This window comes from Orbicella faveolata, unplaced genomic scaffold, assembly GCF_042242905.1.
Source record: "Orbicella faveolata isolate gen_17 unplaced genomic scaffold, um_ofav_v1 contig_13, whole genome shotgun sequence".
In the NCBI taxonomy this organism is placed as follows: Eukaryota; Metazoa; Cnidaria; class Anthozoa; order Scleractinia; family Merulinidae; genus Orbicella; species Orbicella faveolata.
This window is the reverse complement of record NW_028301540.1, coordinates 20,667,501-20,694,121: the sequence shown is the minus strand read 5'-3', so window position 1 is coordinate 20,694,121 and position 26,621 is coordinate 20,667,501. Positions and strand designations below refer to the sequence as shown.

The following is a 26,621-nucleotide window of genomic DNA, read 5'->3' as shown; positions in this document are numbered from 1 at the left end:
TCGAGAACAAATCTTTTAATTTGGCATTAGGTGTTAAAGCTTATATGTGTAAACCTACCACCTTTGTCTACAATCTGTTAAGCTAATTTGCAATTCCCAGTCGCTTGAACCAACATTGAAAGAACACTACATTGAGACCTTCTATTTTGTAGCTAAGTTTTGTAAAGAAAATTGATCAAGTCTATTAAATTTTAAAATAAAGCTTACCTACAGCCTTTTTTTAAACTTTTTTTTAAATGAAATGCCTATCCAGTGCATTAACTGACAGCTCTTAATGGTGCCAGAGTTCCGTCGGCTGCCACTTCGGAAGGCAAGTTTATCAACCGCTACAGGAAGTGGCAATTCAATCCCATAGGTTTATAATTAAGACACCGCGTAAAAAATCATAGGTCAAAAAACCGTCCCAGATTTATGATTCTTGCTTTTTTAACGCTCAAAGGCCGCGTCCCTCAACTATAATCTTTCAGTCGAGGCATACTGAAAATGTTTTAAAACTGTACAGTTCTGATCATTATTGATAACATTCTAAACGACATCCTGTCTACGAATGACTGACAGGGTTAATTATCATAAATTCCACGGCCTTTCTTCTGAAAGCCGCCATGTTACACGCCCAGTAGGGTTACATATGTCCCTGAGCAAAACCCATAATGGCGACAAGAGGTATTGCATATTCCCCACCCAGCATCGCTGAATTTTCGCCAAGTGGAAGTTCATTTTCCATCAAGAATATTTTAAACTTGTCAGATGAAACAGTGGAGAAGCAGCCATGGATTTCCAAAGATGACAGACCGGTTAACGTGCTTGACGGACGGAGTTCAACTCCAACATTTCTTGTCGCTCCACGTGCAGTGTTTCCTCCGGGGTATCATCGTCCACATTTGCTACCTTGTTTGCCTGGCTTATCACTTCCATCTCCCCAACCAGTTGTTCAGATAAATCCATTTATTTTTCCGACCCACGTAGGTTCCTTTGGTAAGTTTGGAAAACTAGCTAACAGATCAATATTTATTACACATTTTTGTCTACATTGCGAGTGGTGTCACACTGCATTAACTCGGTATTCAAGGAAAATCAAGGCCAGATAAAATTCATTGCATCGTTGATTTGGTTAAATATCTTAAGCACAGTCCTTCGTGGCCAGACTAGGTTGTTATAGTGCGATATCAAAGTACAATTTAAAAACCGTTTCATTCGGCATAAAGTCGAAATTTTCGTTTCGCTTTTTTTAAGTTCCATCAACCATTATGAAAAGATCTCGCTCAAAAGTACATGAAAATCTTGTTAGAAACCTTTGACAGTAAATTAACTGATGATGAGTTTTGTTATGCTGGGAATAAAAACTTTGCAACTGTTTTGACAAGCAAGAGAGCCGTTTCTTTGCCCTGGAATAGGCACGATTACATGTTTACTGAGCTGTTGGAAGTACAAGATTCTTGTGGTAACATTTCATATAAAACTTGCCCCGGCTGCTTTGTTTAATCTGTTCTTTGCTATTTTGTTTAAATCTCAGTGTAGTTCTTTCTTCCATGGTACACTTCCTTAAGACGTTTCAAGTTCTTGCTTGGAGTCTTTGATGTGGATAAAGCAAACTTTCCACTGATTGTGTTTATCAGAAATTTCGAACACAAAAAATCCAAGTTACTTACATTTTTATCCCTTATTTCTAAACTACCCTAACATCGTTTTAATAGAAGAAATATTCCTGAACTTCAGAGAATATAGCAAAATACTATCGATGCGTAGAATTGTTAACGTCTGAATCTCGATTAGCGCAATATGATATGAAATTGTATTGGCGTCTTCGTAAAGCGTCTCTTTTGACGTAATCGTAGGTAATGGTGTATCCTAGACTTTGACCGATGCATTTGCTGTTTAAAATCTCTTTTAATTTCATAAGGACTTAACACCTAATTTAATTCACATAACTAAAGAGACGGCTTCAAAATATTTTAGCAACTCTTTGTACTCACGCCTCCTAATAAGCCATTGTTTTATACACACCAAGTAGTAACTTCCTTCGATTCAAATCAAATCAACATTTTAAAAAACAGTCCTGTTTTTCAAAACAGCACTTCTTACAAAAGAACCAGTTTAGACGATAACATTTTGGCCTCTTAGGAGTTATAGTGCCAAGCAGGCTTATGCACCATGCCTTTATGATATACCTTGCATAGTTTTCTTGGCTCGCCAGAGGTAGTACCTCTTCATCCAATTTCCTGCGCAGTTCGTGATCTGTTTACCTTTATAAATCAGAGTGGTTAAATTCTTTAGCAACGCTTCTTTTCGAAATTTTAGGTATAAATTTTCAGAAGAAGCGAAGGCGTCCGATGAAGAAAAAGAAACTACGTCCCTTGTTTTCAGCTCATCAAATCCAAACTATGGAGAAGGAGTTTACAAAATGTCGGTATGTCACGGAGAGCAGACGAGCTGAGCTGGCGTCAGACCTGAATCTAACAGAAATGCAAGTGAAAACCTGGTTCCAAAATCGAAGGACAAAGTGGAAGAAAGAAACTCAAGATAAAGGAGAAGTTCAATCGTCGGAAATGCCAATCTTTTGCGGAGGAACTCGTGAGCAAGGTTTCCTTGGGACAAATACAGTGAGCTTTTATCATGCGAACTGTATCAAAGGTTTTGCTTTATTTTGAACTCCAGCCATTCAGTCAGGTTCGTAAAGAGATATTTTTATGAATATAGTAATTAAAAAAGAAAGAACAGAGCATAGCTTTTCAAAACATACACTTCAAGAGTGATATAAGCTTCTGTGTTGGTCTTCGCAAGGTTGTCATGCTAATTGTCGTGATAAATGGAACGTCTTCCCCGTGATTCCAACAGAACACAATAATAATAATAATATGAATATGAATAATATGAATAAGAACAAAGAAACACATCTTCGTAACGCTTTTGGTAGAGATGATAAGTTTTGGAAATCACGCTTCATATTTAACCATGTCGTTTCAACATTCAATTGTGTTTGTATTCTTGTTAGATCATGAAATTCATGTACGTTAAAGCAGAAATGCTGATGTCGTATGTTCTCACGCTCGAGCTTAAACATTGAATTATACGTGATAGCTGACGCAGTTACATTTAATCATGTATTCGAGAATTAAATTCTATATTTCCGAGCATTATCCTTAAAAACATATTCAACAGTCAATTGGTTCTGATATCCTCAGTGTCTTTCTGGTGTTATTTGTTTCTACACACTTCGATGTACATATAACGCTCACAGATATAAATTGAAGATAATACACCTTGTATGTCTGCCTACCGACCGTACTTGTATATATCAAATATAATAAAGGGATGGTTCTTGTTTAAAACTTTAAGCTTGTTAAGGTGATTGTTAACGTAGTTTAAAAATCCAGTATGATAAACTATGAGTGTGAATGTATAGATCGTGTACAGCTTTCGAGAGATGCCAATTTGAATCTTTGTTAAGAAGTAGTCTTTATAATATTTACGGCACATTTGACAATAAGAGGAAGCTCACTGGTTACTTCATTTTACTAATATCACTAAATATGTTATTTAATCAAAATTACCAAAAGTGCTCAGTGATCGTCTCAGCGACACAGGAACTGAAACTAGTTACATAAAGATGATTTCTAAGAGCTTCTATAGATTTAGTATAGCATATACATACAACTAAAAACGTTATTTAAATCACTATGTTCAGAGAGAGGTAGACCTAATATGCTGTATCCGGGTTGTTATCTGACTCTTCTATCCTAATGAAATCAGAATTTCTGTCGGCCAGACAGAATTCAAGTTGTTTCAATGTTTTGATCCTTCTCTTCCCCAGCATGACAGTAAACAACGACCTCATTTATTTCTTCGTTGCATGACATACTTACTCAGAGTAATGTTAATGAATTTTAAGATCATCGTCCATTAAGTTATTTACTAGTGAAATAAATCTTACAAACCGACATTAAATCGCTGGGTAAAAACACGTACTATGTACAAACAAAGTAAGTCGAAACAGATCTTGAAAACACAATCATTGAAGAAACAAATGGAAATATTCAAGCCATTTATTTCTGCTTGTCTTCCTATCAATAAAAAGAGAAGTGTCGGGATGGTATAGAGTGGTATCTGTCTCAATACAATGTCCTGATATTAAATTCTGTTGAATAAATTAATGAATGAATGAACGAAAGACTTTGTTCAAGTGTCAAACAGTATTTAGCTCAAGAAAAAACTAATTGGGGACACTATTGTGAGGACTGTTCTGTAATTATATAACATTTAGGATCATTATTTAACATTCAGGACCAAACCCCTTAGCAGTGAACTTTTTGAAAATCTATTGGAGTACCACGAGATTTTTACGGTATTATCACTTCGTTTTATATTATCAAGAAGTTACATTTCCTTGCTGTAGTATGCGGCAAGGGCTTATACATCAAAACCGAAATATCACGGGAAGATTACCAGATTATTTCATGTACGTGCATGAAGAATGAGGGGTAATAATACTCGTAGCTGCCTAAGCCGCAAAAAACCAAACTTTAAGCTCGGCAGTGTCAGGCCATTTCTTGAACAGAAGACTTTGCACGTATTAAAATTAACTTGCAATGCAAACTATGTGTAAGTCTTCAAAATTCCCTCCACACGCTGTAACTGACAAGCTGTAAAGATCTTGTCGAAGAGTCAAACTTAAGAGAAGGTTTCGTCCAGGAAAAATAATTTAGTTTCTGCTATTAATCTAGGGAATTTGGATGTTGGCTCCCTTTTTGTTTTGGAGATGATGATTATCACAGTTTTACTTATGCAGTAAGGAAACATTTCCTACTTCATTTTAAATTCACATTTAGTCAGCATCTATACAATTGATCCACAGAGTATTGCAGAAAGGACTGGAAAAGGTTGTCATCAATTCTATATTCATTGAGATTAAAAACAGTCTAAGCCGATTATACCTTGCTCTTTCAAAATCAGATCCTTGGAATGAAAGGTATGTGAAATGTAAAACAATCACAATTGACAGTTGTCACTACTAATCAAGAATAACAGAGTCCGGTTTGTAGATAAATATACACCTATTTATCAACAACCACAGGAGGCGGAAATTAATCTCATCAAATATAGCCAAAGAGAACTGAATTCGCAACTATCCGCAATGCTACCGATTTTAATCATTACAGGTGCTAAGTTCTTACGCCCTTTTCCCTTAAATTGCATCAAATTATTTAAGTTAAGTATGGTATGTTATTTCAACGACTTAACAAAGGCGGCTTTCTTGTCAATCGCGGGCAATGATAACCATCATGAATTCCAGGGCTATTCTTTCGAAAGCCGCCATGTTATTACACAACACCAAAACAGGTAAGGATGTATATCCCTGATCGATCAACAACTGCCATTCCTTTAGAACAGTCCTTCTTGACCAGACTTAATTATTATCGTAGAATATCGAAACACGATGGACATCGTTTTCTTCGGCATAAAATCGAAATTTTCGCTTGTTTGTTTTTTTTGTAAGTTCCATTAATCCATTATGAAAAGATCTCGCTCTAAAGTACATGAAAATCTTGTTACAACTTTTAACGGTAAATTAACTGATGATAAGTTTAGTTATGCAGGGAATAATAGCTTTGCAAACTTTTGACAAGCAAGAGAGCCGTTTCTTTGCCCCGGAATAGACACGATTATATGTTTACCGGAGCTTTTGGAAGTACAAGAATTTTTTGGCAACGTTTCATCAAAACTTCCTCCGGCCGCTTGTTTTATCTGTTCTTTAACGATGGGCTATTTTGACTAAATCTCAGTGCAGTCGTTCTGTCTATGGTACAATTACTTAAAACGTTTCCAGTTTTAGCTTGGGGTCTTAGATGTGGAGAAAGATGCAAATTTCCTAGTATTTTTGTCAAAATTTCGAAGGCAAAAATTCCAAGTTATTTTATCTTTATTTCTTAACTACTCTAACAACGTTCAAAAGAAATATCCCTCAACTTTAATTTGTAGAATTGTCTACGTCCAAATCTCGATAATCGCACTATGGTATGCATTGTCTTCGTAAAGCGTCTCTTTTAATATGATCGTAGGTAATAGTGTATCCTATATTTCTAACGATACATTTGCTGTTTAAAATCTCTTTTCATTTAAATAGGACTTAACGTCTAACTTAATTCACATAACTAATAACTAAAGAGACAGCTTCAAAATATCTTACCAACTCTTTGAAATTAAGCCTTCAAATAAGCCGCTGTTTTTACACACCAAGTGGTAACTTCCTTCGATTCAAATCAAATCAACATTTTGGCCTCTTAAAATGCCAAGCAGGCTTGCTTGCTTCTGGCTTGCCAGAGGTAGTACCTCTTCGTCCAATTTCCTGCGCAGTTCGTAAACCGTTTCCCTTTATAAATCAGAGTGGTTAAATTCTCTAACAACGCTTTCTTTTCGAAATTTTAGGTATAAATTTTCAGAAGAAGCGAAGGCGTCCGATGAAGAAAAAGAAACTACGTCCCTTGTTTTCAGCTCATCAAATCCAAACTATGGAGAAGGAGTTTACAAAATGTCGGTATGTCACGGAGAGCAGACGAGCTGAGCTGGCGTCAGACCTGAATCTAACAGAAATGCAAGTGAAAACCTGGTTCCAAAAGCGAAAATAAAGTGGAAGAAAGAAACTCAAGATAAAGGAGAAATTCAATCGTTGGAAATGCCAATCTTTCGCAGAGGAACTCGTGAGCAAGGTTTTCTTGGGACAAATACAGTGGCTTTTTATCATGCGAACTATATCAGAGGTTTTGCTCCATTTTGAACTCCAGCCATTCAGTAGGATTCGTAAAGATATATTTTTATGAATGTTTTTTTTGAAATGGACATCTTTCGCCAATTTATAGTAATTGAAAACGAACGAAGCACAGATTTTGAAAACATAGACTTCAAAAGCTTCTTTGTTACTATTTGCAACGTTGTCATATTAAAGTTAATTTTCGTGATAAACAGAATGTCTTCCCCGTGAAGCCAACAAAACACAATAATAATAATAATAATAATAATAATAATAATAATAATAATAATATAAACGAAGAAACGCATCACCATAATGCTTTTGGTAGGGATGATAAGTTTTAGAAATCACGATTCGCATTTAACCATGTCGTGTCAACATTCAATTGTGTTGTATTCTTGTTAGATCAGGAAATCCATGTAGATCACAGCAGAAATGCTGAAGTTGTTTATTCTCACGCTCAAGCTTAAACATTGACTTATGTCTGATAGCTGACGCAGTTACATTTAATCATGTATTCGAGAATTAAGTTCCATACATATGCCCGAGTATTACCCTTAAAAACGCCTTTAACAGTCAATTCGTTCTGATATCCTCAGTGTCTTTCTGGTGTTATTTGTTTCTACACACTTCGATGTACATGTAACACTCACGGATATAAATTGAAGATAATTCATCTTGTATGTCTGCCTACGGACCGTACTGTGTATATCAAATGATAAAGGGATGGTTCTTGTTTAAAACTTTGAGCTTGTAAAATGATTGTTAACGTAGTTTAAAAATGCAGTATGATAAACAATGAGTGTATAGAACTTGTACAGCTTTCGGGAGATACCAATTTGAATCTTTGTTAAGAAGTAGTCTTTAATGTGTACGGCACATTTGACAATAAGAGGAAGCTCACTGGTTACTTCATTTTACTAATATCGCTAAATATGTTATTTAATCAAAAGGACCAAAGAACCCAGTGATCGTCTCAGCGACACAGCAACTGAATCTAGTTACATAAAGATGATTTCTAAGAGCTTCTATAGACTTAGTATAGCATATACATACAAATTCTTTCTCAGAGTAGTCTGAAAGGAGTTTAAATCTATCGTCCATAAAGTGGTTTACCTAGTGGAATAAATCTTCCAAACCGACATTAAATCGCTGGGTAAAAACACGTGTTATGTGCAAACAAAGTAAGTCGAAACAGATCTTGAAAACAAAATCATTGAAGAAACAAATGGAAATATTCAAGCCATTCATTTCTGCTTGTCTTCTAATCTAATCTTTTTATTGGCAATAAAAAGAAAAGTGCCGGGATGGTATAGTCTGGTATCTGTCTCAATGCAATGTCCTGATATTAAATTCTGTTGAATAAATTAATGAATGAAAGACTTTATTCAAGTGTCAACGTATTCAGTTCCAGAAAAAACTAATTGGGGACACTATTGTGAGGACTGTTTTGTAATTATATAACATTTAGGATCATTATATAACATTCAGGACCAAACCCCTTTGTGAGTGAGCAGTGAGCTTTTTGAAAGTCTATTGGAACACCCCGAGATTTTTACCGTATTATCATTTCGTTTATTATCAAGAAGTTATATTTCCTTGCTGTAGTATGCGGCAAGGGCTTATACATCAAAACCGAAATATCATGCACAAGCGTGGAGAATGAGGGGTAGTAATACTCATAGCTGCCTAAGCCGCAAAAACCAAAGGTTAAGCTCAGCAGTGTTGGCCAGTTCTTGAACAGAAGACTTTGCACTTGTTAAAAGTTAACTTGCAATACAAACTATGTGGAAATCTTCAAAATTCCCTCCACAGGCTGTAACTGACGAGCTGTAAAGATCTTGTAGAAGAGTCAAACTTAAGGAAAGGTTTCGTCTAGAAAAAAATCGAGGGAATTTGGACATTGGCTCCCTTTTTGTCTTGGAGATGATGATTATCACAGTTTCACTTACATGTATGCCCTGACGAAAAATTTCCTAGTTCATGTTAGATTTACATACAGTCAGCATCTGTACAATTGATCCAGGACTAGAAACGGTTGTCATCAATTCTATATTCATTGAGAAAACAGTCATAGCCGATTATACCTTGCTCTTTTAAAATAAGTTCCTTGGAATGAAAGGTATGTGCAATGTAAAACAGTCACAATTGACAGTTGTCACTGCTAATCGAGAATGACAGAGTCCGGTTTGTTTTTATTTTAGATCTACACCTGTTTATCAACAAACACAGAAGGCGGAAATCTCATTAAATATAGCCGAAGTGAATTGAATTCAGAGACTGTTGGAACCATCCTTAATTCTTCCGATTTTAACCATTACAGGAGCTAAGTTCTTACGCCCTTTCCCCTTAAATTGCATTAAATATTTAATTTAAGTATAGTGCTGTTATTTCAACGACTTAACAATGGCTGCTTTCTTGTCAATCACGGGCAATGATAACCATCATGAATTCCAGAGCCACTCTTTCGAAAGTCGCCATGTTATTACACAACACCAAAACAGATTACTTTCGTAGAATATCGAAGCACGATGGACATCGTTTTATTCGGCATAAAATCGAGATTTTTTGCTTTTATTTATTTATTTTTTTTGGAAGTCCCATTAATCCATTTTGAAAAGATCTCGCTCTAAAGTACATGAAAATCTTGTTAGAAATCTTTGACAGTAAATTAACTGATGATGAGTTTAGTTACACCGGGAATAGCTTTGCAAACTTTTGACATGCAAGAGAGCCGTTTCTTTACCTCGGGTAGGCATGATTACATGTTTACTGAGCTGTTGGAAGTACAAGATTTTTTTGGCAACATTTCATCAAAACTTTCTCCGGCTGATTGTTTAATCTGTTCTTTAATAATGGGCTATTTTGATTAAATCTCAGTACAGTCGTTCTTTCTATGGTACAATTACTTAAAACGTTTCCAGTTTTAACTTGGGGTCTTAGAAATCGGGAGAGAAGCAAATTTTCCATTGATTATTTTTCTCAAATTTTGACAAAAACTCCAAGTTATTTATAATGTTATCCCTTATTTCGAAACAACTTAAACTTCGTTTATAAAAAATTTCCCGGAAATTTAAATATTATCGGAAAATACTTCTGATGTGTAGGATTGTTTACGTCCGAATCTCGATAAGCGCAATATGGTACGTAATGTATTGTCTTCGTAAAGCGTCTCCTTTGCCGATGTAATCGCAGGAAATAGTGTATTCTAGATTTCCACCGATGCATTTGCTGTTTAAAATTTCTTTCTGTTTTGTAAGGACTTAACACCTAATTTAATTCCTTTAACTAGCAAGAGAACTTTGAAAAATTTTCGCAACGTTTAGTACACACCAAATTTTCAGAAACAATTATGCTTTTAAAAACAGCACTTTCAAGAAAAGAACTAGTTTAAATGATATCATTTTGGCAAGCAGGGCTTTATGATATACCTTGCATGGGTATACCTTGATATACCTTGGCTTGCCAGAAGTAGTACCTCTTCACCCGGCGCAGCTTGTAAAATGTTTACCTTTGTAAATCAGGGCCGGGTTGTTCGAAAGCCGGTTGACTCTAACCCAGGATTAATTTTTCTTGGATATGATTGCTTTTCACTGCTTATGTTTTGTGTAGTTTGACATTATTCAAATTCAACACTAAAGGACAAACAATACAAACAGGAAAACTCACCGAAGAGTTACAAAACTCAAATCAAAATTCTCGCTAATCCTGGGTTAGCTTTATCGGGCTTTGATCAACCCGGTCCAGAGTGGTTAATTTCTTTAGTAACGCTTTCTTTTTCGGACTTTCAGGTATAGATTGTCAGAAGAAGCGACGGCGCCCGATGAAGTGCTCTGTGAACAAACTTATGAAGAGTTGAATAAAATAAGTTATAGGATTATGTGTGTAATAGCGGAGCTCCGGCGGCCCGAGGGGCCGCCAAGCGGAGCCCCGTACTCATATAGGAAAGAAAAGGAAACCCATGAGTTGATTTTCTCATGGTTATCATGGCTAGCGGTATTGCTCGAGGGCGCGTACGCACGGCGGCGACGACGACGAAGTTGAGCAACATGGCGGCCATACTCCAAATAATAGGTTGACAGAGACATGCAGCCTTGGTTTACCATGCACTTCTTTGATATTAGACATCCATGTTACGATCAATTGACACCTGTCAAAACAAGGTATCCGCTGACCAGTATCACGTGACCATATCGCGGGCTCAAGTTTACAAGTCACCGAGGTCACGTATTTTTTTGAAGTTGTCCTCTGACCAAGTGGTGGTTTTCGATTGGATCGCGGGCTCACTTCAGGTTAACTTGTTGAAAACAGGGCAGGAGTAAAAGTTACCCAAATTATAACTTTTTCTTCTATACAATTGTTTTTTGCAACTTTGTTTTGTGTATATGGTCATTATGAAAATTCAAAACAGAAGGCCAAACAATATACAGAAAACCTCGCCGCAAAGTTACCAAACTCAAGTCAAAATTCTACGTTTTCCTGGGTTAGCTCAATCGGGCTCTGGACAACTCGGCCCAGAGCTATGCTTTTAGGCTGGCCTAATTCTATATATTATGTGTTTAGGCTTGATGGATCACCTAGGAAGTTTTCTTAATTTGTTTTTTGAAATCATTAGAAATCTCCCCAACTATAATGTCAACAGCTTTGATCTGAGCTTTATTTTTTTTAGAGAGGGTATAAAGAGCATTCAGTTGTGAGCATCTACTGATGCATTTGTTGTAAATAAATGTGTGACGTTCATTTGATAATTATCTACCTCTGGTCAGCCTCCTAGCACTCTTTGTGTGACAAGCCAAAAGAGCGTATGTCTAGGAGGCCACGTCTGGCCTAAATTAGTTATGGGACTATCTGTGTAACGTTAATTTAAGGAACTTTTATTTGCAATTTCCTTTTTTTTTAGTAATAGTAAATGTTTTGCCTGAAACGAGCTATTAATCATTTTGATTAGCCTTGATAGGCGGTGACGAAGATGAAGTTCCCTTTTGTACTGGATATTAGTCTTAGCGTATATGTATAGGTTAGTTTGAAAATGAATTACAGAGTTTTTAGGGAAATAAATATAGACTTATGATCACTGTAGTATGACTCTAGGTTACCTCAAAATTGCACAAGTTGTGGTACATTGGTATAAATCTGATTTACTTGTGTACGGTAGTCAGTGGTATAATGGTTAATTAATTGTGTGTATCCTCCGTTGGCCTGTTTTGTCTTGCATTATATTAATATTGAAATCTCCAATTAGTAATGTGGGTATTGTAGTATTTGTTACTACTTAGTTATGAAGATGAGTCAGGGCTTTGATCAACTGTGAAACTGAAACATTAGTTTTCGAACTGTGGATACCTACCACATGGATACTTGGAATTGGAATACTTAGAACTTTTATAGTAATTTCTACATTATTAATGTTGAACCTGTATCGAATTTTAGTACAGTTTAAATCATTTTTAATGTATACGGCAGTGCCATCCCAAGTTCTAATGTTAGAGATTTGAAAGTCATTTCTATAAAGAGTAAATTCACTTTGGATATATGTATCTTCTTTATCTGACATACAAAGCCTTGTTTCCACAAAAACATTAACATCAGTTTTTTGAATGTTGTAATCACTTCGTACATCTTCAGTGAGTAAGTGGAGAGATCTGACATTTTGAAACTTGTTTGGCTTGATAGAGATTATTTAACTCATGAAAATTTTGCCATCATAAGACAAATAGTGATGTCATTATTCTTTTGCTATGCCGCTGGAGAACCATATTCATTTATTTCTCTGACAGTACGGATATTCATGTCTGTTTGTAGTGCTTAACTAAACAACTTTAAACATACGTTACACTGATCTCAAAAATTTTTCATGAAAGCTATATACTGTTTTCAGCACGTAAAACGAACTGACAATGTTGACTGATATATGCCAACCTTTTCGCGACTTGTATTGACTCCTTTTTGTAGTATTCTTTGCGATTCCCGACATCTAAGTCACAGTTGCATTAAGGTGGCTGAACACAGTTTTTGATACCTGTGTTTCATTCACCTGTTTCTCTAAAACCCTTGATCCCTCGGTCATCAAAAATGGCAGCAAGCTAGTTAACAACACAAACTTTGGTTTTTTGATGGTTAAGCTGACGTTAATGACCGTTGCCATGGCAACATGAATAAATATAGACAGGCCTTTAAAATCGTTTTTTTTTATTTGCAGAAAATCTAGTCATTAGATTTTCTTTATAATTTGCATGCAACAAGTTTGTAACGATTCTCACAAGTTAACACCATTTTGCTAATAATTTAACAGAGAGATCTTTAATTATCCCTTGTTGAAGGTTCACTGGAATATCTAGAATTTCCTTTGTCAAAGTTCAATTATTTTCAATACTCCAGTTACTTATTTCCTAAAGTATTTTCCTGCCAAATTTCGTGAAATTCTAATGAGTAGTTCTCGAGAAATTTTTTGACTTACTACGCATGCACTGCATTTAACTGGGTTCTTTCGGTAACAAAGAAAAAGCTGAGAATTGCTGGGTTCTTTGCATCGTTACCTTTTCTAACATATCTTTGTAATAAAAGACAACAGCAATCAATACGCTGTGTTCAATTATAGAGAAAAATAGCACAGATACTGCGGGTGTTGAGTAAGCAAAATGATCGCTTTATTGACGGCACGTTTGTTTTTTGCAATCCTTGTGCGCGCGTTGAATTGCATCAGGAAAAGCGCGCGCGAAACTGTGTTCGGCCACCTTAAGCACCTTCAAATTATTGAAAACAATTTTACAACACAAAATTTATGAACCACACTAATTCTCCAAACTATACTTGCAAACTTGTTCATTCTCTGACGCATTTTCGAGAACTACACTAAACTTCTTCAAGCTAAACTTGTGTGACAGTTGTGTGCCTTTATGACACCAACTAATACAAGCCTCTGAGTGTTTTGATATGAACGCAATACGGAAACAAAAAACACGCTCAAAATTTTTGTCAAAACTATAGTAGCATTATTACTTTTTCTCCGACGCGTTACTTCCAGAGAACAATTAACATGACTTTTGTGTGACGTGACACCTACTGAGCATGAACCCAAAACGCAGACAAACAAATAAACTCGAAAGTTTAGCCTGAAGGCAAAATCTTAGAGTTCACAATCGATTTGGGTTCTTGAAAATATTCTCGCTCGCCCAAAACTATAGTTACAGACTTGTTTATGCTTGGACGCGTTTGCATGACTGTTGTGTGACTTGTGATATGACACCTACTCAGCATAAACCCAATAAACTCAGAATGAATCCAACAAAAGAATAAGCTCAAATTTTGGACTGTAGGCAAAATTTTCAAGCTCGCATTCGATTTGCGTTTATGAAAATCTTCTCGCTCGTCCAAAGTGAAATTTGCTTTGGTTCAGCTGGCTCAACCCATACCACTCGATTATACCGTCCATATTAGCGGACACTTACGGATTGCCTTCTGCTGATCTTTAACTTCGCCTCGAAACTATTCAATATCAATTTCCATCAATTTCACCTCTTTCTCACTATCGAACACAGTGTTTGGCTTATATTGAGCTCAAGCTTTGTTCTGTTTGTTATTTCTAATTTACTGTCAATGAACTCTGACCGAAGAGTAAACAAAAAAAGTTTCCAGTTTTAGTGTAACACGCGTACTTACTGTACGTGATATCTAAAATGATCCATGCGCCCGCGCTATTTACTCATGCACTGATTTCTAAGGTTTTGTTCACTGGTCAGCAGAAATTACACAAGAGCTTAACGGATGAGTGACCGAGTACTCATTTGCATATTATTTGCATAATCTGCACGCCACCAATAACTTGTAACTTGCTATCGCAATTCACAATTTAAAAAAGGAATGACCGAGGACAGTGGGATGTTCATCTGTAATTTTGCATCCAACGGCTCTGCCGACGATTTTCTACGAAGCAGGTCTTGAAACAGCAGGTCGCAACAGAAGATCTAACAGGTATTCTCCGCCTTAGCTTTGATGGACGGGCTTTCCATTGTCGAAAGACAGCAGTTAACCTGTCTTCGTCAAAGTTTCTCAATTGCCTTGCTCTCAATAATAAATGAGTTGCAACTGACTTGGAATTAAAAAAGTTGCAAATGACTCCGAACCTATCATGGACTAAACAACGACTATTAAAATGTGAAGTAAATTTTACGAGAGAACGGAAACCAGTTTTCACAGCATGAAGGTAGCCGTTCTTAGTTGGATTATGCTGTGCTTTATGGTACAGCAAGAGTCAGGTAGGCAACTCGGGCTGATAAAATGCCCCAAGACATTTCGTAACGAAGAGGCCTAGTTAACATTTTATTTTTTGGATCTTTTGTATTATATTGTCTCTCCTTCGTTACTAGCCGGATTGGCGCACAAACACTCAGTCGAATTAAATGTTCTAGCCTATTCTGTGCCCTTAGGATCGTTGCAGAACAACATCATTAACATTGGCTACATTGCTTGATTTATTTTTATTTATATTTGGCCATGGTATCAGGACCTGATTTCTTAAACATTGCGTCCACCACAATGTAAGATTTTGTCACCTTTTATAATTTTCCTTTTTATTTATGCTTGACATTCATGAAATAGGGACTTATCCGTTTGATATGAACTTTCATTTTCCTTGAAAAATTGGTTACTAAATTTAATTCTGTTGGAACTATATCAGAAATCAGAACACGGCCAAAAAAATATTTGAATTCATGCCAATGAAAGTTTTGCTTTGACGCGTTTTTGCTCCATGCTTACAGTCCCTTATTCTCCTTGCATCTGAGTGCTCGACGATATAAGATAATTAACAATTATTCCGTGAGCCCACGTTGGATAACAGGTGTTTAATAAGAAACGAGCTCGTATCCAACAAAGGCTTATGGCATAATCGTTTTATTTGAAATAGTCTTCAATGGACTGTGTGATGTGGATATTTCACTGTAATCGATGAGTTATGTCAGGAAAGCGAGCGAGACAGAGTTTTATTCTAAAATATTTTTTGCATGATCACCTCCAAAGCCGTCAACATCTTGTAAAAATGTACCAAACGAGAAAAGGTTTGCGGGAAGAAGTGGCTTTCCAGAAAATTATGCGCCTTGATCAAGTCAGATAAAGCTAGAGTTTATTTGTTCACGCGGCATCACACTCTAGGTAGTTGAGTTAATTATGACATTTTGTAGTTTCTAGGATGACATTTCCTATAACTTCTTGTATTTTCGCCGCAACGGAAAGCTTACCCTTACCAATGTGCTGCTTTCCGGCCTTTTTCTCCGAGAGAGCTTTGCTTTACCGGCGAAAAGTGTAACTTTAAACGACACATGCAGCACTCGTTTTTCATACATGATCAAGCACTGGTATAATGGCTTGTAATTCTAAGCAAGGCATATTTTTAAGGATATCTTTAATGAGAATTACAAATTAAAACATTTCTACGTTAGTGTTGAAATTCATTTTGATTTTATCGTTATCATTTTCATTGCCATTGTCATTGTCATTGTCATTGTCATTGTCATTATCATTATCATTATCATTATCATCATTAAAACAGAGATTCAGTGGACCAAGCAGAAAGTTGAAAATATATTTTCCAAAGTTTAGAATTTAATTATAGCATTTCCACTGAGACGTTTTTTTCTCCTGACAAATGGTTGGCGTTATATAGGGAAGCGCTTTTTCATTTTTAATGTCTATTTTTTTTTTTTTACTTGTTAAAGCGTTTCTCAAAACAAACTATACGAAATTCCATCTCAAGACAATTTAACATGCTAGAATGCTACAATGCTAGAATTCATAGGCGGTGATTCTTTGTAGCCTTGCCAGGCCTCCTCGTTTGTGTTTAAAAATGTTTTTTTCCATGGAAGTAGAAATGGTATGGAGATGCTAAGAAAATTCATGCAATCTTAGAATTTATCAATTCACAGTCGTATAAAGATGTCAGTAATAAAAAATAAATTTAAAAAAGCTCACCTTACTTAAGTCTTACTATTTTGGAACAGGCGTAGCATTTTGCGTTATAGAACTATTCAGTAGATGATTTGACAGACATTAATGAAACTCTAATTAACCCCATTTTTAGAATGCAAAAGAATCCAGAGAAGGCGGCCTGTAGAAGTACTAAGTCCATGGAAAAATAAAAAATCGATTCACAAAGTTAAAGGCGAGGAGAAACGAAGTGCAATAACGCGATCAAAACTGGTTAAAACTCACACGGAACAAATACTTCACAGGTATGCACGTTCCGCTTAGTCGATACATTTAGGTAGAGTGCATGTCATGTGTAAGTTTTGTTTTGTGTATATAATTACTATTAATGGTTAACTTAGGGTCTGAGAATTTAAGAGGAAGTCCTCTTCAGGGGGTGTTAGCGCTGATTTGTATTTGTTGTTGTTGTTGTTGTAACATTTTTGAGAAAAAAAACCTGATTTGCATAACATTACAACCTTTTAAAGCACGGCGGTAAAAGAAGTTTCCTCACCTTGTCCCGTTTTTTGCTGGACTCTTAATATACAATATATAGATATGTTAATCTATAGACAGTATCATAAACCTCAACCACTAACAAAGGAGAAGAACATGAAGAAGAAAACTGGCTATCGTCATCTTTTACGTTCATAAAATATCCTTTAACTATAATCTACCAACTATAACGACGGAGGTTTTGTAAAAATACTTAATATCTATGAGTCTATATAGAGAAGTATAACACCGAGAGTAAAAAGAAGTAATGGTTGACTAAATGAAGTCTCTCTAATTAACGATGACTGGACAACTTAGCACTGAAAATCAGGAGCAACCTTAAAAACTAGTTCTACGTCGTTTAAGTAGTTTCAATTCTGGGACACTCTTCAATCACAAACGTCTACAATTTACTGCATAACAGCTTTGTTTTCCCCCGGAAAGGTCCTTTTCGTTATTATTATCAAAGTATCTAATTGTTAATCTTTGCAGGAAACACGGACACAACACACCCTTGAAAGAGAAAAGATCATCTAACTATTCCGAAGACTTCGGTTGCTGTGGGACTGCCACAGCAATAGGCACGAGGAAGGATGTGTTGGTAAGAAATCCTAAGAATGTCCACTTTGCCAAGAAGATCATAGTTGGTAACCGATTTCGACAACTTTTAAAAGCATTGTATCGAGATCATTCAAAAGATGCTCAGGCCATCAAACGAAAAATAAACGATGGGCATTTTCAGCTGTCGGGATCAAAAGGAGAAGAGGAGGACGCCAAAGTCAACATATATAACATAGAGGACAGATCTGATGCGTCCAAAAACAAAACCATAATTGAACTTCGCGCTGCAATTCTCAAGCTTTTGGATAAGGTCGTAAAAAAGGCTAAGTCTGCACACATTGCTAACAAAAAAGATCATAGACAAAATTTTCCAAGTCAAGTGTCCGAAACAAGACATTCTAGCAAAACTGCCAAGACAGAAATTCAAGAAAGTTACAAGGATACAACTCATACACCTTTAAACGATGACGAGGAACTTTCTGCAAAGCGTGCGAACTATTTGGATCTCCTTAACTTCATTGCACGAATGAAAAGCGAGGAAATCGGACCGGATTTGGCTTCTCGCCACAGGTTGACAATGCCTACTAGTTTAAACGGTGTGGACTTTGATGGATTGAACGGCATGGTGAATACGCGAGATATGATGAAACAGAATTCCTTCCCTTCAATGTCGCCAACGTCCGAATATGCTCAAAATGGCCTCTTGCCAGGAAATGGTCTGCAAATGCAAGAAATGAACCTAGCAGAGCAGAGAAAACTAATTGAAGACCAGATGGAGAATCACATCGCTCAACTCCAGATGAAAGCTAAACTACAGGAAGACCAGCAAGATGCAGCTCCAATGCAAAGTCTTCGAAACTTTCAAATGTCGAATTTCATGGGAGCCCTTCAAACTCCCATGACTACCCAGTCAGACGGGCCAACTCCATTTGGATTTAGAGTACAACCTATGTTTCACCAACCGTCTTTCCTTCCCCGTGTAAATCCATATTTACCTTTTGTTAGACCCCTCTCAAGGCTTAGGACAGGGCTACCCTTCTTTCGGCCGGTGACTCCAAGAGTTAGATATCCGCTGGGCAATGAGGACGAAGATGACGATGACGAAGATGTCGACGATGACAGTGACTATGATCGTGATCGAGATGAACCTCTGCCACCTCATCTGGACCGTGGCTATGAAGACGTTGACAAAGATGATGTCGATGAGGAGCAAAGTGACGCTGAAAATGACGAAAGATAACATCGCTAGTTGCTCTGTTGTACAGTTATAATATTAACGTAGTGCCTAATACTGCTATGACTCAATTGATATGCGCGGGCATTCACTTGTAAATTTGAGGCTTATCTTCTCCTGGAAAACATGCATGAGAAGTCTCTCGTTCATATGGTTCATGTTTATCCTTCTTGCTGACAAATTTGTCAATTTGACATTCTTCACTATGGTTTAATAGTTTACAGCATCCATTTAAAAAATGTAAATATCTCGAACATACAGGGCGTGGGTTGTTCACTGATCGTGTGAAGGGGTTCACTCTGGCATTTAGAAGTGTTCAGTAGCACCCAGTTCCAGGCGAATATTTTGATTTTGCAATAGCTTGCAATTGTCCACAATTTTTTTGCGCCCATGGCAACAGTGTTCTGAAATGCAAGTTTTCGTTCAGTTTTGTTTGGGCTTTCACAAAGTGAGGTGCACAGTTAATCATCTAACGCGGAATTGAAAGGAATTATTCTTTGCCTTATTTGTCCACGAGAATTGGATAGGAGATTGGGTTCTAGTTCGCACTTCTAGTTTGCACTTCTTTAGAAAACTCGGCTTATATTTGTCTTTCCGGCAGATCTCTTGGGGAAATTCGTTTTTTTTTTCTCTCTATTCTTTTAGTTACCAAGGCAAGGCTTAAGTCGTTTTTCATTCTAAGAGTGATGATGAGGATAATTTGACTTATTATATGATGGTAGATAGCCTATAATCATTTCATATCCAACGAGCGCGAATGGAATGACTGTTTTATTAAACCAGAATATAGAAAACTAAACTAAAATGAAAATAAAAATGCCCCCCAAAAGTCATTCGTACGCGTACCACATTTGTAGAGCATGGTATAATGGCTCGTAACCCACGATGGCTAAGATGGCTAAGTCAACGAAAACTCTCGAATTGCATTGTCTAATGATCGAGGCTTTTTTTAATTAACAATTACTCTTTGAAAAGGAGGTGGATAGCGGAAGAATATTGACCGACAGCCACTTCGCTGCTCGGTAAATATTCTGCCGCTATTTACCGAGATTGAAAAGTATATACACGAAGAGATCTCAAAAACAGACGAAAAGGAGATCATTACATTCGATTTAATTGATCTCTCAATTCATGCGTGGGAAACGTGCAAACGGCACGAAGCATGCGCGAAACTGTTTACAGAATTTCCAAATATGGCAAATCTAGTTAACCTTCAATAAAATCCTCGTCACTGTCCAGCAAAGTGGTTTTTCACGCCGTGCAAATCAGCAATCTTAATCGAAAGTATCAATATCTCTCGTATCTGAGCAACATAATTAATCTCTGAGTGCATCTACCCAACAATTATTTGTTCCTCACTTTAGAATAAATATAAGGAAGTTTTGCCCTACCGTGGTAAATACTATTGGAATGAGCTCCCTATTTCTGTTGGTAGTATTTCATCCAAACCTCTCTTTAAAAAGGCGCTTCATAAATATTATTTTGCTCAGTATTAAATTTAATTGATTGCAGTCATGGTGTGTGTGTTGTGTGCTTGTGCGTGTGTGTATGTGTTTGTGTTTAAAAAATGGTAATATAAAGTACTTTAAGGGTCTTAATAAGTCTTACTATATTGTGCCTTCCTACTTTTCTTGCTTTCTTTAATATCTTTAAATATCTTTAAAGAAAGATATCTTGTAATATAATAATGACTTTGCAATATAAAAAATATCTTCGAATGGAGGAAATATTAAAACAAAACAAATTCACCTTTTAATCAAAGTTTTCTTTCACTTTAGCTTGAAATGAAAGTTGAAAGAGCAGTTGACGAAGGATCAACCTAAAATTATACTGTTTGTGCAGGACTTTGGTGAAAACTGAATGTTTTCTAACAAACGACGTGGAGAAGAATAGCACTTGATGCTTTTGCCCATGAACTCTGCGATATTCATTAATGCTATTCTGGGTGAAGAGCGACTTGGCGTTCGGGTTTGCTTAGATTGATTAAATCTGCTGAAATCTGTGACTGCCAAGGACATGTCCTGAAACTGTTCGAAAGTAAAATGTCAGGAAGTCTTTTCTGAAGTTTTTCTGTCAATTTTGTAATCTGCATATTGTAAGACTTTGGTTCCTAGTGATTCCTTTACAAGAATTGGTTCCTTTATTCTTCAGAAATATCCCACATATTTATATCAACGAACTCCCGTTGGATATGACATGGTAGATCGCCAAAACCAAGCGCGAGTGGAATAATTATTAAAAACGACCATAAAATATCGATAACTGAACTAGTATTTTGTAACAAGAAACCATACGATGATTAAGAGGGACTTCCAGTTCGCTTAGGTGGAAACAACGCTTGAACGTGAAATTGGACGAGCTGAACGCTTGATGAAGTACCGGTATGCGGTTAGCCCCACATTCCTCCCGTGGCTCTGTATTTGGTTATTTGATACCAGCACAAAACAACTAACCAGAATGACTGATTCCAGGGCTAATTTGGTCCCTCTTGTTGTAGCACGACGAAATTTTTTTATTTTCGTACAAAAACTCGCAAATAATATCATGTACGAAAGTTCAATAAAGTACGCGCTGCGGACCTATTTGTAAAGCGAAGTTTAAGTGCAAGTGCATTTTTGCACCTCATTATTACTTTTAGTTATAGTGCTCAAGGACGCATTTTTCTGGGCTCATAGGAACGTCACGGAATCCAAGATGGATATATGAACTCTTGGGAAAAAAACCAAGCTATAGCCATCTTGACTGGTAAAGGTAGCTCAAGGTTGCCTACCACTGAGGCAAAATGGTTTTGAATTATCGCGATGCAACCCAAACTCCCTCTGGTCGGTTGTTGGAGTATCATTTGGAAGTATGTCCGAAATTTTATTTGAAATGTATGTCCATGTCACCAAATAACAGCAGACGCCGGTTTAACCTTGCAGAATGAAATGTCGATCCTCTAGGTTTAATTATTAATAGAAGTCGTTTTCTACTTTCCAGTCCTCTGAGTGGTTATACCTATCAGTGATTTTTTATCCATTTAGTGAAACATAGTATTGAATATAAAAATCCGTTAATATATTGAAGTCAAGGAAATGTGATGGCAAACATTTTTAAAATTTCGCTACTCCTAATAGTCTTTGCATTTGAAGATGCGAATGGAAGACCGCCAAGGAAAGGGATAAAAGAAGGTAAGTTTATTTATAGTCAACCATCCGTATCTAAAAAGCGGTACTTATTGAACACTACACAAATCTACTTTGTTTGCCAAAGTGAAGTATATTTGTCTCAAGGTGACAAATACTGACTGTATGCTTCAGCAGAAGAAAGATTTCATTGGGAGCATACCATATTATACGCTTAAAAAAATTATTGAGAGGTATAATAAACTTAAATGGAAACAAAATCGCTGTTCTTTGGCGACTTCACGTAGTGTGACAACCCGCATTTTACTGTTATGTCAATTCAAAGGAGACTAGCGTTTCCTTAACACAGCCATTAAGTAAAAGCAAGACGGGTCCTGCCCAACAGAAACTATTGTTATAAGAACGTTCGTGTTTCGTTATAAAAAGCTTAACCTGTCATTGTTATGGTTTAACGATACAGGTTAATTGTGACAACGAACCAACCATACATGGTTTATCACCCTGTTGACTCACTACAGTTATCCAATACTTGAACCCTTTAAACGTATGAATTTCAATTTAGGATTGAGGATAGACTTAAATTGATCAATTTTAAGACAAGTCATAATTGGTTTAACGTGACTTTCCCTAAGATCCTAAAAGTTCAATTGGCTTTTAAAACAGTATATTATGGCAAAAAGTCGAATTTTATTTTATTTTTTCCAAAACGAGCAAAAATGTCGAAAGATGATAGCCCTAATAACACGAAAACGAGTTTAAATGGTTCACTCTTGGCATGGGACTAATTGAATCGGACGGTCATATTTACAGACTAGAAGGCGGAAAGTCGAAGGGGAGGCGCTAAATTTGATGCCATTTGTCATTTGTTTTGTATAACGATCAGCTTTAAGCATGCCCATATTGCAGCTTCTATGATTGAAATTCTTTTTCAGTTAATTGAAATTGATAACTTAGTTGCCTTACCAAACTTTCAGGAGACTGAACTGTTGTTTGTTTTACACTCACTGGTGACTCGAAGGCTGTTCTGCTAGGGTTTTAAATAAGTTCGCAGCCCCGGCTTGAAAGAGTGTTTTTCAAGATCTTTTACTCCTGCTCTTGCTCTTTTGCTCTAGGAGCCAAACTTGGCCTCATTACCGTTCCAGTTATGACGGATGATCGCGGCGTGCCCCACGAGACCACTGCACGGGAGGATGAAAAGTCATACTTGACTGGCCCCGCCTACAGAATCCTGAACAGAGACAACAGCTATGACTCAAAGGATCCTTTTATCTTCTTTCCATTAATCGCTGTAGAACACCCTCGAGGCTGATACTGACGGTCTACCACACTAGAGAACCTGAAACACAGAGATATGGACTCCCTGTTGTTGTTTCAATGAAACGTCTCGAAGATATATTTTATAGAGTCGATGCAAAAATACAGAACCGAAAATTATGCAAATCAGCAAAAATATAAGGTAATTTTTGCGATAAACTAAGTTTGAATGTCTGCAATAAAAGTATAGCATTTGCTTTTCCATTCAACTTTAACTGAAACTGTACTTGAAAACTGTGGCAAATTCCAGCGTTAAGAGTTTATAATTCAGAATAGGGCATACCAATGACGTTCGCTTCCAGCTGGCTAAAGATAAAGTTGGCATTAGGCCATAATTGCCACATGCCACCCACGTTTATGTCGGAGTGGAAACTAGAGGTGTTTCTACTTCCCCTAGATGTGATGGTAGTCCATCACAGGGTACGCTTTAAATTCGCCAGTACACATTTATACAACTCCAGGAGTGGAGAGAGGAAGAGCGAGAGTGAAGTGTTTTGCTAATGAACCCAACACAAGGACCCTCACCGGGGCTCGAACCTGGACCACTGAATTCTAAGCCCTAACCATCGCGCCCCCGCCAATCCAGAATAACCCAATGGGAATTGTGGGTGCGATAATTCCTCTTCTGATCTTTGAAAAGTATAACACAAAGCTGACATAGTAAGAATTTTTTTGCGAACTCCACCATTGCCTGTTTTTGTTTTGTTTTGTTTTGTTTTGTTTTGTTTTCCAAAACAAATTGGCTTTCCCTTTCTAAAGGTGCCGAGGAATAATACTATGCACTCGCATAGAGTACTTAGCGACAGTGATTTATTTATAGCTTACACGCTCTCTAAACCACGGCAAAGTTATTTCACCAGTGAAAGTGCCTCATGATATTCACCTGGTGAGGTTTCTTGTTATTCGTCTGTTTTGTTTATGTTGGATTATCCTGTTATACTATTCCAGTCATAGATCTACAGATCCACAACCTTAGGGATAAAAGATCCACTCCCTACAATTTATCCGTCGGGAAATCAGTACTGCAAACTGAAATCAAAATGAGTCTCATTTAGGATTTAGATCCGCTGACGATGCGTTTCAGCAATCTTTTGTTTTCAAAAGTTAGGATTAATTCCATTTCGTAAACTCCCTTTAAAGGAAATGTATTAACCACGTTTGCCGGTGGCAAACACAAACTAAGCTCGTTCCCTGTTTGAAGAACTGCAGAGATCAGTCGGGTTAAGTGTTTATTTCACTCTTCGATTACCATGCAATTTTTTGTTATGGAAAGAAATACTAAATTTTGCTGTTTGATTTAGGTAGCTATGGTGAATTTAGCTTTTGTAAGTGGGCTTTTCAGCTTTATTGTTTTCCTTGACCATGAAGCGTTTTCCAGACCGGCAACAGGTATGTTTTTCTGTAGTGTTTTCAGAGAAATTTTTAACTTGCCGGTAACTCAAACTGCGATTTAGCGCCGTATTACTAACTTTTCCTCATGGCTGAGTGTGGAGATCAGGTCAACAGCCCTCTGGTGGGGTAGAGTTCATAGAACTTCACTGCCGTAACAAAAACTAGTACACTGGCTGACGTTTTGCTGATTGTAATTCTATCGATCGATTAAGACGTTTGAGTATCTCTTAACTTTCGGTGAATTTCAGTCATCTATTCTACGAGGTTACAGATAATTGTGCTTATCGTGTGATGTGTAGCACACCATCACAAGGTCACCGAGGTTATTATGTGAGGTGTACAGCGCGGACGTACAGCTATGGTGTATTTATGTCGAGTATCCCATTTGGACGAACACAAACTACAGAAACATGTGACAAGAGTTATAAGTGGCGAGAAATATAAAGAAATTCTACAGATGCAACCAAAAAAGTATTAAAGCAATACTTGAAGGAGCGGGCGACCTGAAAATACAGCTGACAAAAAGCGGAACTTTTTAGACCAATGGCCAAAGATTCGCATGGACTAAATTGATTGTTCTCAATTAACGTAAGTTACGATAGTGTAGATTTTATATCTAATATGTACAATAATTGGCTTTTGTGATACCAGATAACAATCTTAGGTTATGGCAATTGTTCTAATCTTAAAACCATAATCAAATTTTGAACTTATTCGTTCATTGTAATTAATTAATCTGTCAGGGAACAAAAATCTTGGTGCCAAGTATCCACTGAAACCTTACATCAGCAGCAGACGACAAGAAGTGGTTGCGGTTCCACCAGTCGCGACCTCAATCCTGGAGGGACCTTACCTCCCACCAGCGAATGCTGAAAACGAATTATTCATTGGACCTCATGGTCTGCCAAGACCTCTACAGCATGGATATCCCATGTTTCTGGGCCCTCACATCTTTCATCCTCTTCCCGGTCTTTTCCATCCGGGGATCCATGGCTATTACCCACACCAAGGTTTATACCATCGTACAATACCATGGGGTCTTCGTCATGGTTATCATACTCACTGGCCCCATATGCAGGTGTCTGGCCCTGTTTTCCTGTCGGACCCGAACGACGGGATGTATCAGGAGCCTGTCACAGGAACCCTTATCCCACGACCAATAATACCTCCACAGTACCCGGCGTTTATGAACCATGCTACGGATGTACATAATTATCATAACGCGGGGCCGATGTTTCTAGATGGACATGGGACGGGCGTTTATCGTAAGAATAAATTGGCCATTTCCAAGTTGTCTTTTGCCTCCGTGTCAAAACGATTCCTAATCCGAAACCATTCATATGAAAATGTGTTTCCCCTAAAGGTTCATTTTCATTCAAATCAAACTCAGTTTTGCACGAGGACTCGTTCTGAACTCATAGAGGCACAAGGTAACTCGGAAATGGCCTATTACATTACATACATCAATCGTTAACTCTTTAAGTGAAACATTTTTTTTCTAATAAGTTCCTTATTAAAATATTATATTCCAAATAACGCGTGTTAGTTACCTAGCAAGCAATTCAAACGTTTCTGCAGAAAAAGAGGATTTAAGGTAATAATATGATCAGATAACTACATAACCTTTGCAAGGAGAAGTGGACTGGTGTTGTGTACGAAAAAATCGACGGAAATACGCACTGGGACAGTTGCTCGTTTATTATATCATCTTCCTCTCTAGAATCTACTTTGATTGTTTTCCGTCGAATAGAATGTATACACAACAAATTCTAACTGATACGGTCTAATCTCCTTA

At 37.0% G+C, this 26,621-nt stretch overlaps 3 protein-coding genes and 1 long non-coding RNA gene across 4 annotated transcripts in view; all 4 read left to right on the top strand.

Moving 5' to 3' along the window:
* The first annotated feature begins 413 nt into the window (after positions 1–413).
* On the top strand, positions 414–4,168 carry LOC149115532 (homeobox protein notochord-like). The gene is made up of 2 exons (XM_089284999.1): positions 414–975; positions 2,299–4,168. The coding sequence occupies exons 1-2, from the start codon at positions 651–653 to the stop codon at positions 2,646–2,648; spliced, it is 675 nt and encodes a 224-aa protein (XP_089141125.1). The 5' UTR covers positions 414–650; the 3' UTR covers positions 2,649–4,168.
* A 10,649-nt stretch (positions 4,169–14,817) lies between these two features.
* On the top strand, positions 14,818–20,756 carry LOC110051136 (uncharacterized). The gene is made up of 3 exons (XM_020757127.2): positions 14,818–15,000; positions 16,821–16,971; positions 17,693–20,756. The coding sequence occupies exons 1-3, from the start codon at positions 14,943–14,945 to the stop codon at positions 18,999–19,001; spliced, it is 1,518 nt and encodes a 505-aa protein (XP_020612786.2). The 5' UTR covers positions 14,818–14,942; the 3' UTR covers positions 19,002–20,756.
* Positions 20,757–21,978: 1,222 nt separating this feature from the next.
* LOC149115531 (uncharacterized) lies at positions 21,979–23,649 on the top strand. The gene is made up of 2 exons (XR_016205811.1): positions 21,979–22,165; positions 23,233–23,649. It is a non-coding gene; the product is annotated as an uncharacterized LOC149115531 (long non-coding RNA).
* Positions 23,650–24,696: 1,047 nt separating this feature from the next.
* The window catches only part of LOC110051107 (uncharacterized), a 3,607-nt gene continuing 1,682 nt past the window's right edge, over positions 24,697–26,621 (top strand). Inside the window, exons 1-2 of the mRNA XM_089284998.1 lie at positions 24,697–24,823; positions 25,570–26,091. Coding sequence (XP_089141124.1) covers positions 24,742–24,823; positions 25,570–26,091 — 604 coding nt within the window. The 5' untranslated portion in view covers positions 24,697–24,741. The remainder of the gene's footprint in view (positions 24,824–25,569; positions 26,092–26,621) is intronic.

Bases quoted from the DNA above. Each gene is read 5' to 3' on its own strand.
- LOC110051136 (XM_020757127.2), top strand. From the start codon at position 14,943: ATGAAGGTAGCCGTTCTTAGTTGGATTATGCTGTGCTTTATGGTACAG. The intron at 15,001-16,820 runs GTAGGCAACTCG...CCCCATTTTTAG, and splicing joins TATGGTACAGCAAGAGTCAG to AATGCAAAAGAATCCAGAGA. The intron at 16,972-17,692 runs GTATGCACGTTC...TAATCTTTGCAG, and splicing joins ACGGAACAAATACTTCACAG to GAAACACGGACACAACACAC.
- LOC149115532 (XM_089284999.1), top strand. From the start codon at position 651: ATGGCGACAAGAGGTATTGCATATTCCCCACCCAGCATCGCTGAATTT. The intron at 976-2,298 runs GTAAGTTTGGAA...TCGAAATTTTAG, and splicing joins GACCCACGTAGGTTCCTTTG to GTATAAATTTTCAGAAGAAG.